This window comes from Moschus berezovskii, chromosome 15 (genome assembly GCF_049115385.1).
Source record: "Moschus berezovskii isolate FMDL1 chromosome 15, NW_MosBer_1.0, whole genome shotgun sequence".
Classification (NCBI taxonomy): Eukaryota; Metazoa; Chordata; class Mammalia; order Artiodactyla; family Moschidae; genus Moschus; species Moschus berezovskii.
The window spans coordinates 22,254,554-22,266,961 of record NC_142474.1 but is presented as its reverse complement, the minus strand read 5'-3'; the positions used below and the strand labels follow the sequence as shown (position 1 = coordinate 22,266,961).

Sequence of the window (12,408 nt, the reverse complement as noted above, 5' to 3'; positions counted from 1 at the left end):
TGCCCCCAATTTGCAGATGAGGAGACTGAGGCTGGGGAAGCTGAGCACCTTTCTCAGGGGGCTGCAGCGAGTAAGTGGGGAGTCAGAATCAGACTCTAGAGCCCACTGCTGACCCCGGTGCCCTTGAGAAGGAAGGAGGCTCAGAGAGGAGGAGTCCCACCAGGTGGCCGGCCTGGGGTGGTGCCAAGGGTGACCAAGGGGAGGGGGGCAGGAGGCAGGGGAGGAGGGCAGAGACCCTGGGCCAGGCGGGCTGGGATCCATGTGCCAGAGGTGCAGAGCAGCTGCCCAGGATGCGGGGACTAGAGGGATCAGGCTTGGCTGGGGAGACGGGGCAGACTTCTTAGTGGAGGTGTTCTCTCTTCCTCTCTTGGAAGCAGGTATGGAAGCTGGGAGCAACCGTCTCCCAGCCCTCACTTGGGCCTGGACAGCAGTGTGATAAGGCCGGCCGGGCAGTGGCCCCTTTCCCTGCCACTCCTCCTGGACCCCCAGCATCCATCCACCGACCCACATGGTGATACCAAAACTTATTCCTGGTGGCACCAAAGCTTACTCTGTGTCAGGAGGTGACTGAGTGCCTCAGGGCGCTCTAAGTTATCTAATTCTTTGCTGTGCGTGTGTTCAGCCGCTTCATTCGTGTTCAGCAATTTGCGACCCCATGGACTCTCCCCATGGAGCCTTCTAGGATCACTGTCCATGGGATTCTCCAGGCAAGAATACTGGAGTGGATCGCCATTTTCTTCTCCAGGGGATCTTCTCAACGCAGGGATCAAATCTGCGTCTCCTACACTGCAGGCAGGTTCTTTACCACTGTGCCACCAGGAATGGATGCCCTTATCTAATATCTTACTCTCTCCTAATACAGACAGAGAAACCCAGTTCACACAGAGAAGAAACTGCCAGAGACACCAGCAGAGTAGGGTTTCCAAACTCAACTGTCTGGCTCCAGGGTCTGTGCCCCTAACACCTGCCCATACATGGGGCCCCAGCCTACCCTGGCTCCCACCCTGCCAGCCTGCGCATCCCAGCAGGCACTGCATTCAAGGCTCTACTGTGACCCCACAGAGGACTCGGTGCACAAGGCACACACCAGCACAGCCTGTGATTAAATCATACAGAAGTCACTTCCCCATTTGGATGCCCTGCTCCAGGTCTGGGGAAAAGTGACACTCCCTCATTTGGACAGAATGCAGGCCTTTTCAAAATTATCCCATCAGGAGTGGGAGGTTCAAGAGGGAGGGGACATATGTATACCGATGGCTGGTTCATCTTGACGTATGGCAGTGCTGTGCTGTGCTGTGCTGAGTTACTCAGTCTTGTTCGACTCTTTTTGACCCCAAGGACTATACCCTGCCAGGCTCCTCTGTCATGGGATTCTCCAGGCAAGAATACTGGAGTGGGTAGCCATTACCTTATCCAGGGGATCTTTCCAACCCAGGAATTGAACTGGGGTCTTCTGCATTGCAGGCGGATTCTTTACCAGCTGAGCTACCAGGGAAGCCTGATGTGTGGCAGAAACCAATACAATATTGTAAAGCAATTATCCTTCAATTAAAAATAAATAATTAAAAAAAAATCCCTTCATTGGAGGGCAGAGAAGCAGCAAGAACACAGGCTTTCAACCAGCAAACCTGGAAATGATCCTTAGGTCCACCCTCACCTGTTTGAAAATGTCAAGTGGCTGCACCTCCCAAAGCCTTGGTTTCCTGCTCTTTTCATAGGAGGTGGACAACAGTCATCGTGAGGATTCAAGGAGATACCACGAGAAAGGGCTGGGCACACAGTAGGAGCTCTGAAGGGTAGTGTTTTCCATTGAGGGTCACAACAACCCCCAGGGCTCTCCCAGGGTCTAACCCTGACCCTGGTCCTACTTTTAAAACAATATATATATATTTTTTTTACATTAAAAAAAAGATTTAGTTATTTGGCTGCACCAGATCTTAGTTGTGGCACATGGGCTCTTTCTTTTTTTTTAAGTTACAGCACGTGGGATCTTTAGTTGAGGCTTGTGGGATCTAGTTCCCTGACCAGGGATAGAATCCAGGCCCCTTGCATTGGAGTCTTAGCCACTGGACCACCAGGAAAGTCCCCAAACTATGGATGTTTGGAATCACGGTACATGTGAAATTTACAGAATACACAGAAATGAGCTGCCCCTGGTTGGAGCACTCCAGGCTAGCATAACTGTCATCTTCCCCTCCCCTAAACTTATCTTTAATTGAAGGAAACTTGCTTCAGAATATTGTGTTGGCCTCTGCCATACATCCGTATGAGTCAGCCACAGGTATACCTGTGTCCTTCCCTCTTTAACCTTCCTCCCACCTCCCACCCCCTCCCGCCCCTCTCGGTTGTTGCGGAGCCCAGGTTTGAGCTCCCTGAGCTATACAGTGGATTCCCGCTGGCTGTCCATTCTACTCCCAGCAGTGTGCATGCTTCCATGTCCCACTCTCCACGCGTCTCACCATTCCCTCCCCTCCCCGCCGGTGTCCGTAACTCCACAGCCGTCGTCTTGGCAGGGCCTCTGCCTCCGCAGTGTCTTCCTCAGGCCGGGGGCTGTGCCAGGTCCCGGGGGAGTGGGACTCCCCGAAGGCATCTCCTCCTTTCCTCCTCACCGCTTCCTCCCAGGGCATCCTTCATTTACCCCACCCCACAGGTGGAAAGACCAAGGCTCTGAGCCACGAGGTTGCTTCCCACAGCCCACAGCCAGCGAGCGGTGGAAGTTGGATTTGTTTTCACATAGAGGTGTATTTACTGACATGGAAAAATGTTTACAATCTATTATTAAATGAAAAAGCAGCACAGAGGGCAACAGAGTATAATTTGAAAGAGCATCGTTAAAATGTTAACAGTGGCTGTCTCTAGGTGAGAGGATTATGGACCTTACCTTTTTTTTTTTTTCTTTTTCCTTCTGCTTATATGTATTTCCTAATTTTTTATAGCAGCTTTCCGGAGTTATAATTCACACGGACACCCATTTAGTGTCCAATTCAATGGCTTTTTAGTTTATTCAGAGCCATGCAACCGTCACCACGGTTCTCTTTTTTAAATATTTCTTTCTTTGACTGCGCTGGGTCTTAGTTGGGCACTCGTGGCCTTAGCTGCAGTCCACCAGATCTTCAGCTGCGGCACGGGAACTCTTGGTTGCAGCGTGTGGGATCTGGCTCCCTGACCAGGGTTTGAACCCAGGCCCCCTGTATTGAGTGTAGAGTCTCAGCCACTGGACCACCAGGGAAGTCCCAACACTGTTATCAAATATGAGCATCATCCCTCTCCTCAAAACCCCTACCCATTAGCAGTCACTCCCACTTCCCCAAGCCCGCTATAGGTTTGCCCGCTCCAGGCAACTCACACAAGGATTAACGCGTGTGGTCTTCACACTGGCCTCCTTCACTCAGGGCAAGGTCGTGAAGCCGCGCCCATGTTGCAGTGAGGATCAGTAAGTCATGTGTTTATGGCCAAATAATATTCCATATTATATTTATCAACTCATTAGTGCAAAGGCACTACATTTACATTATCTCTACCTTTTGGCTATTGTGAATAATGCTGCTATTAACATCTGTGTCATTTTTGGGGGTGGACAGGTGTTTTTAATTCTCTTGGATAGATATCTCAGAGCACAATGGCTGGGTCATAGGTAACGCCAAGTTCAAGCTTTGGAAGAACTTTCAGACTGTTCTCCAATAAGACTGCACCATTTTACATCCCCACCAGACAAGGGCACGGTTTCACTACATCCTTGCCAACATATGTTGTTATCTGTCTCTCTGATTCTAGCCATCTAGTGGGTGCGAGGTGGAATCTCATGAGGTTTGGATTTGCATGTCTCTGATGTTCTAGCTGGATTTAGAAAAGGCAGAGGAACCAGAGATCGAATTGCCAACATCCGTTGGATCATAGAAAAAGCAAGAGTTCCAGAAAAACATCTACTTCTCCTTTATTGACAACGCCAAAGCCTTTGACTATGTGGATCACAACAAACTGTGGAAAATTCTTCAAGAGATGGGAATACCAGACCACCTGACCTGCCTCCTGAGAAATCTGTATGCAGGTCAAGAAGTACAGTTAAAACCGGACATGGAACAATGGACTGGTTCCAAATTGGGAAAGGAGTATGTCAAGGCTGTATATTGCCACCCTGCTTATTTAACTTATAAGCAGAGTACATCATGCAAAATGGCAGGCTGGATGAAACACAAGCTGGAATCAAGATTGCTGGGAGAAATATTAATAATCTTACATACACAGATGACACCACCCTTATGCAGAAAGCAAAGAAGAACTAAAGAGCCTCTTGATGAAAGTGAAAGAGGAGAGAGGAAAAGCTGGCTTAAAACTCAACATTCAAAAAACGAAGATCATAGCATCCAGTTCCATCACTTCATACCAAATAGATGGGGAAACAATGGAAACAGTGAGAGACTTTATTTTCTTGGGCTCCAAAATCACTGCAGATGGTGACTGCAGCCATGAAATTAAAAGACGCTTGCTCCTTGGAAGAAAAGTTATGACCAACCTAGACAGCATACTAAAAAGCAGAGACATTACTTTGCCGACAAAGGTCCATCTAGTCAAAGCTATGGTTTTCCAGTAGTCATGTATGGATGTGAGAACTGTACCATTAAGAAGGCTGAGCGCCAAAGAATTGATGCTTTTGAACTGTGGTGTTGGAGAAGACTCTTGAGAGTCCTTTGGACAGCAAGATCAAACCAGTCAATCCTACAGAAAATCAGTCCTAAATATTAATTGGAAGGACTGATGCTGAAGCTGAAGCTCCAATCTTTGTCCACCTGATGCGAAGAACTGACTCATTGGAAAAGACAGTGATTCTGGAAAAGATTGAAGGCAGAAGAAGAAGGTGATGACAGCGGATGAGTTGGTTGGATGGCTTCACCGGCTCAATGGACATGAGTTTGAGCAAGCTCCAGGAGATGGTGAAGGACAGGGAAGCCTGGTGTGCTGTAGTCCATGGGGTTGCAAAGAGTTGGACGTGACTGAACTGAACTGAACTGATGGTTCATGGTGTTGAGTGTCTTTCATGTATTTGTGGGCTCTTTATATGTCTTCGTTGGAGAAATCTCTATTCGGATCCTTGACTCATTTAAAATATTGGGTTATTTGTATCTTTATTATTAAGATATTGGAAGTAGGATTTGGAGCCCGGTCCTGCTGTACCAGGGCTTCCCAGGTGGCGCTAGCAGTAAAGAACAGGCCTGCCAACGCAGGTGTTGTAAGAGTCGTGTGTTCTATCTCTGGGTCGGGAAGATACCCTGGAGGAGGACACGGCAACCCATTCCAATAATCTTGCCTGGAGAATCCTATGGACAGAGGAGCCTTGGAGGCTGCAGCCCATGGGGTCACAAAGAGTCAGACAGGACTGAAGCGACTGAGCATACACACCGCTGGACCAATAGATCCTGCACTTGCAGGCGTGCAACTCTGCCTCCAAGGAGCTCTGGATGCACCCTGGAGGCTTGGCCACCCTTGGGACAGGTGAAGGCCAGCACAGCCACCCAGCCTGGAGGGGGCCCGGTACACAGCAGATGCCCAGGTCCACGGGTGGACAGACAGAAGAACAACTCTATCTCCAGGAACTGGTGAGCTGAAGGGAGAGAAAAAACACTCAGGACAAAAAGTCTGCACCCCAGCAGGAAGACACTCCTGAGGCCTTGCTCCAGGAGGCAGAGATAAAGCCCTGAGCTGACAACGCCTCATGTCTTCGGTGCTGATGACCTCTCTGCCAATTTTCACGCTACCAACTGCTGGCCCACGTGAGACCGGGAAGGGGAGGCCCAGGAGATTCGCAGGGAACCCTAGATGATATCTGTCCAGAAGCAGGCTGTAGTGGGTGTGTAGGAGCAGCAGCTAGACGGGGAGAGCAGAGCCTGAGGGAGCAAGGCCCCACAGCAGTGCCTCTGCCCTGGCCACAAGGACCCACTGCTTTGTCACCAAGGATGCCTGTGTCTTGAACACCCAGCTCTGGAGTCCAGCTGCCTGAGTTCAAGTGTCAATCCCACCACCTCCTTGCTGTGTGACTGGGCACATTACTTTCCCTCTCTGAGCCTTGGATCCCCTCTGAGGCTCTCCTGTGGAATGAAGCTCATCAGGATGAAGATGAAATGAGAGTATCAAGGGGCCTTAACTCGGCCTCTGGTGAAGCCAGGCTGTGGACGGCACAGCTCACCCATGGGGCGTCCCCACCCCCTGCACTCAGAGCCAGAAGACTGTCACCCTGGGAAACAGCAGTCACAGACTCTCCTGAGAACTTTAGAGACCAGCCACCTGCAGGGAGCTGCTCCCTCAGACAGGAGCTTAATGCATGGCTGCAAGGGCCGGGCAGCTTCTGGGGCCCTGTGGACCCCAGAAGGTGGACCGTGCAGTGGTTATGAGAGCAGCCACTCTCTCAGGCAGCCTGGCTTCAGATCCCAGCACTGCCACTTACCAGCTGTGAACCTGGACTGGGACTTGTCTCTCTGTGCCTTGGTTTACCCTTGAGGAAGCCAGTGAAGACGACGACATTCCTTACCTTCTAGGGTGGTACGAAGATTAAATGTGTTAATAGGGAAAATAAGGATAAAGAATCTGCCAATGCAGGGGATGCAGTTCAATCCCTAGGTTGGGAAGATCCCCTGGGGAAGGAAATGGCAACCCACTGCAGAATTCTTGCCAGGAAAATCCCATGGATGGAAGAGCCTGGAGGGCTGCAGTCCATGGGGTTGCAAAGAGTCAGACACGACTGAGCGACTGGACACACACACACAGGGATAAAGTCTTAGCTTTAAAATAAAGGCAAGAGTGGGACTTCCCTGGTAGTTCAGCGGTTGAGAATCTGCCTTCCAACGCAGGGGACGTAGGTCTGATCCCTGGTCAGAGAACTAAGACCCCACATGCCACTGGGCATCTAATAGGCCCATAGGCCATGGCTAGAGCAAGGCCACATGCCCCAAAGAAGAGCCCATGTGCTGTAGCAAAGACCCAGAATGGCCAAATAAAATAAATAAATAAGCACATAAATAAAGGCGAGAGCATCTTCAGAATTTTTTTCTTTGAACCGCACACTCCTCAAGATTGTTCCAGAGTCCTAAGATTCCTCCAGCTCTGATATGTGGAGTGGCATGAAGTTCTTTACTACGTTGAAAGTGAAAGTCACTCAGTCATGTCCAACTCTTTGCGACCCCATGGACTATACAGTCCATGGAATTCTCCAGGCCAGAATAATGGAATGGGTAGCCTTTCCCTTCTCCAGGGGATCTTCCCAACCAAGGGATGGAACCCAGGTCTCCTGCATTGCAGGCGGATTCTTTACCAGCTGAGCCACAAGAGAAGCCCCTTTACTATGCTGTTACCTCTCAAAGTAGGTTTCAGAGCCCGCTAAGCTTGCGAGATGGTTCAGGATAATTGAAAAGGACCCTCAGAGAGGCCTGGCTGCTGTGTAGACAGAGCTGCTGCCGAGAACTTCACCAGTGCATATGAAAGGCTCTGAGAAACCCCGCAGAGAAGAAACCACGTTGGACGGTTAAGTCAGTGTTTTCCCAAATTTATTAGACCATAAACACCCTTTTCTGCCCAATACCAATTTAACATCCTCCTGGAAAAACACTGATGGTCAAGGTCATTTCTAGCTTGTAGCTTCTGCCTCACAGAAGAGACAGAAGGTTTTCTAAAGATTTTTCATCCCTGCATTGGAGAAGTCTCTGCCAGTTTTTCCAGCACTTTGACACTCGCCCACAGAAAAGCACTGCACGCCTGCGATACACCCTCAGCCCTGCTCCCTGGGGCAGAGAGGACCAGGTGGAGAAAGCCCCCTCAAGGAAGCCCCTGGGACTGGTCCAGCTCCCTTCCACCCCCTGCAGCCGCCTCCGGCTCCAGAGCAGACAGCACGCCCAGAACACTGTCAGGACAGTAGGCGGTGTCTTCTGGGAGACTTCTAGAGAAGCAGTTGCCAAAAAGGAGCTGCTGTGGGTTGAGCCAGCCCAGCCTCAGGCAGGGGAGATGCCTTAGGAGGCCCTGGGGCCTCCAGGCTCCATCAGGAGGGACAGCACCACTTCCTAATACAGTCTCCCCCATCTCTCTGTAAGTGTTTCAACAGTTCTAATATTTGGTGACCAGAGTACATCTCCCCACCGGCCGCGTGAACACAGGACAAGTGCCAAAATTCATCCCCAGGCCTGTGGGGTTTGGAAAAATGAGCTGAATCAGTGAGTCAGTGGAGGAGAGTTCCATTTATTAGGCACCTACTACATTCTGGGTGCTTTGTGTAAGAAGCTCTGCCATTATGATGAGATCTCAATTCTGATAATAACCCCATTTTACAGATGGGGAAACTGAGGCTCACGGTGGTGAGTTAACATGACCAGGGACAAAGCAGAGCTGGGATTCAAACCCAAACCTGGTTTCAACTCCCTAATTTCCCACATGTCCACACCCCATCCTGCACCCCATTGTGCTGTTTCTGGTCAGCCTGGCTGAGACCAGCTGCTACATACTGTGTTTCCGACCTCGCCCCCTAGGCCCCACTCATTATAACCCAGGCTCCCCAGGCTGGGGTATGAGGATGGGAATCAGAGGGAGAAAACAGTCTGACCCCTAATGCTCTGGCCCATGAAGAAACTGGCATTTGGGTTTGTTAATCCCAGTCCTGGGCTTCCCTAGTGGCTCAGATGGTAAAGAATCTGCCTGCAATACAGGAGACCTGGGTTCGATTCCTGGATCTGGAAGACGCCCTGGAGAAGGAAACGGCAACTCACTCCAGTATTCTTGCTTGTAAAATCCCATGGACAGAGGAGCCTGACGGACTACAGACCATGGGGTAGCAAAGAGTTGGACACGACTGAGAGATTAACATTTCACTTCATAGCCCATGTCCTGGAGAACTGGCTGTCTGGGCCCCAGTCCCCTGATCATCCTTGGTATGCGGACTGGGAGATGTAGAAAAAAAAAGTCAGTTTTCGGAGTCTGCTAAGCTGAAGGCCAGCCCACCAGCCTGAGGTAACCCTGCCAACCTGAAGACCACCCCCTTGGGAACCCAGCCGGAGCTGGCAGCAGGGCTGGGCCCCTCTTCTCTTTGACATTCCTATGGCTCTTGGCTGCAACCTCCTTTCCTGCCTCGCCCACCTCTCCAGGTCCTGACACACAGCCTAAGGGGTTAGGCCCTCTGCACAGACCTTGGGAAACCCCTCTCTCCTCCCCAACTCCCCAGAATTCCTTCAGCAGTGGGGTTGTGCGCTGGGGAGAGGGTGGATGCTCCCACCTATCCGTCTCCGGAAGGGCCCTCACCTGCTCTGTCTGCACAGCTGCAGGGAAGGGACATCCCACCTGGAGTTCCCCACCCCCCCTCACCTGGCCATACCATTCCACCTGCCCTTTACAGGAAGTGCCCATTGGACACTGTGGGAGAGCAACCTCCCAAGTGCCACTGTGTGCCAGAAGCCTCTCCTTCACCTGAGCTCATCCTCAAGCCATCTGATAGCAGGCTTCCTTATCTCCAACCTGAGTGGGGAGCCAGTTCACAGGGAAGACAGGACTTGTGCCAGGCCATGCAGCCAGGCAGTGCCAGGCATCTCTCCCAGGAGCGGGTGACTCTGGAGTTGGGGGTCCCTTCTCCTACTACAGTGCAGGGCTCAGCGATGCAGGTTCGGGATCAAGACTGCTGGGCTAGAGTTCTCGCTCCTCCACGTCCTGTTGGGTCACCTGGGGCTGGTTACTCGACTTCCCCGTGCCTCAGATTCTTCATCAATGCCGTCAGAGTTCCTGAGTCCAAAGCCTGAGTGAGCTGTGTGGGTGAGTGGCCTCACCTGTCTGTGACTCGGTTTACTCCAATTTAAAACAGAGCGATTGGTACACACAACAGTGGTTGGTATAAAGATTAAATGTGACAGCTGTACATCTACCTACGGCTTTCTGGCAGGTGGTGCCTGGCAGACCCGTGGGGCCTGCTGATTATTGTTTGCTAGCAGCAGCAGCAGCAGCAGCAGCAGGGTTGCGGTCAAGGTGCTGCTCTGCAAAGAAGCACAAGAAACAGATCTCAGAGGGCATCTCTGGGCAGGGAAAGTGGGCGGGGGGAAGCTTAACTTTCTCTATATGTTGTTTTGTGCCTTTAGAATTTTGTATTATTGGATTGACCAAAAACTTTGCTCCGGTTTTTCTGTAAGAGGGTACAGAAAATCGGAACAAAATTTTTGGCCAAGCCAGTACAACGGTGAAGTATTACTATTTCCAAAGTTGATTACAAAGCTATTGTACAAAGATGCTCCCTGCCCTGACACACAGCCTTGTGCAGGCCAGAGACCCCATCCCTCCAGTGCCCACTTCCTGTTTGGCCCGCCCCTCTGGAGCCACACCTGGGCCTCGTCCAGGCCCTGCCTTTTAGCCCACTCCTGTCTCCTAGCAAGTCCCCAGCACAGCCTCAAGGGCCGTAAGGCCTCTCCTTCCAAGCACAGGCCTTTCCCTTTCACCATGGGATGTGGGCTGAGCCTCTGTTCTCCACTATCTTACCTGTAAGTGAGATGCTGGTATCTCCTGGGTAACTGAGAGAACTAAAGCATGAAAGTGTTAGTCACTCAGTCATGTCTGACTCTGTGTGACCCCATGACTGCAGCCCTCCAGGCGCCTCTGTCCCTGGGATTCTCCAGGCAATGATACTGGAGTGGGTTGCCATGCCCACCTCCAGGGGATCTTCCTGACCCAAGGATTGAACCTCCTGCAGTGCAGGCAGATTCTTTACCATCTGAGCCACCAGGAAAGCCTAAATAATTATCACAGTGTGTGTTAATCGCTTAGTCGTGTCGGATTCTTTGCAACCCCATGACTGTAGCCTGCCAGGCTCCTCTGTCCATAGCATTCTCCAGGCAAGAATACTGGAGTGCCATTGCAATGCCCTCCTCCAGGGGCTCATCCTGACCCAGGGATCGAACCCCTGTCTCCTGCACTGCAGGCAGATTCTTTACCTTCTGAGATACCAGGGAAGCTCTAATGAGGTGCTAATTCGTGGAAAGGGTCAGATACAGTTCCCGCCCCAGAGTCACACTCCTCTCTCTTGTCCTCTGAAAGGGAAAAATGATGTTGAAGGAAAGCTGCCAAGATCCTGGAGCTCATCGCTAGCCACCAAGCCCCCTCCCACCCTGCAGGCGGACCTCAAGCCTCCCAGGCCAATTCCTGCCTCCAGGCCTTTGCACCTGCTCTTCCCTCCTGGCCAGCCCTCCCCTGATCTTCTCATCACGCAATTACTCCCAACTGCTGGCCTCCTCTGAGAGAAGCACCGTGTCTGAAATGGCTCCCACCCACTCCTCTATCTCTTGCCCCTGTTTATTTTCTCCATGGTCCTCACCATTGCCCCAAAATGGTTTTTTTTTTTTTTAAATTTTGGTTGTGCTGGGTCTTCGTGGCTGCTTGGGCTTTTCTCTACTTGCTGCAAGAGGAGGCTACTCTCTAGCTGCAGTGCACAGGCTTCTCATTGCAGTGGCTTCTCTTGTTGGGGAGCCTGGGCTCTTGGAGGTGTGGGCTTCAGTAGTTGAAGCACACAGGCTCAGGAGCTGCAGTTCCTGGGCTCTAGAACACAGGCTCAATAGTTGTGGTATACGGGCTTAGTTGCTCCATGGCAGGTGGGATCTTCCCAGATCAGGGATCGAATCCCTGTCTCCTGCATTGGCAAGCGGATTCTTTACCACCGAGCCACCAGGGAAGCCCCCAAATTGTATTTTTGAATAAGTTCTTCTTAGGGACTAGTTTTAAATTCACATAAAAGTTGCAAAGACAGTACAGAGGGTTCCTGTGTATCCTTCACCCAGTCTTCCCAATGCCAGCTCATTACCTAATGGTGGTACCTCTGTCAAAACGAAGACATTAACACCAGTGTGTTACCATTAACTAAGCTGCAGATTTAATTCAGATAAAGTGATACTTTCCCTTTATTGACTACTTGTTTTCAGCTGCCTCCCCACTGGAAGGAAAACTGAAAGCAGGGAGACAGCCTCACTCTCCCTCCACCATGGTGCTCGGTCGCTCAGCCGTGTCTGACTCTCTGCGACCCGTGGACTATAGCCCGCTAGGCTCCTCCGTCCGCAGGATTTCCCAGGCAAGAATAACGGAGTGGCCTGCCATGTCCTCACCTGGCAATTAATACTGATTGATAAACGGAGGGGAAATAATGGTAAAAAAAACCACCCACAATGCCTGAAGACTCGCTTTTGTTCCAAGTGCACTAAACATTGTAAATCCCTTCATCTCATGACACCCATGAGGTAGCAGCTACTTGTGGGGAAACTGAGGCCAGCACAGTTTGGTGGAGGCTGAGGCCACACAGACGGTCAGCCCAGGGTGGGCAGGTTCGGACACCTCCTCCTGGAACCAGAATAAATGCAGATTCTCCCCACCCTTAGTCTATCCACTCAGAGCTGGGGGGTTGGCACCCTT

General features: G+C 51.2%; 1 protein-coding gene across 1 annotated transcript in view; it reads right to left on the bottom strand.

Moving 5' to 3' along the window:
• Nucleotides 1–7,552: 7,552 nt before the first annotated feature.
• Nucleotides 7,553–12,408, bottom strand: part of COMMD7 (COMM domain containing 7) — a 75,241-nt gene continuing 70,385 nt past the window's right edge. Inside the window, exon 9 of the mRNA XM_088843853.1 lies at nucleotides 7,553–9,995. Within this exon, the coding sequence (XP_088699979.1) occupies nucleotides 9,937–9,995 (59 nt within the window). The 3' untranslated portion in view covers nucleotides 7,553–9,936. The remainder of the gene's footprint in view (nucleotides 9,996–12,408) is intronic.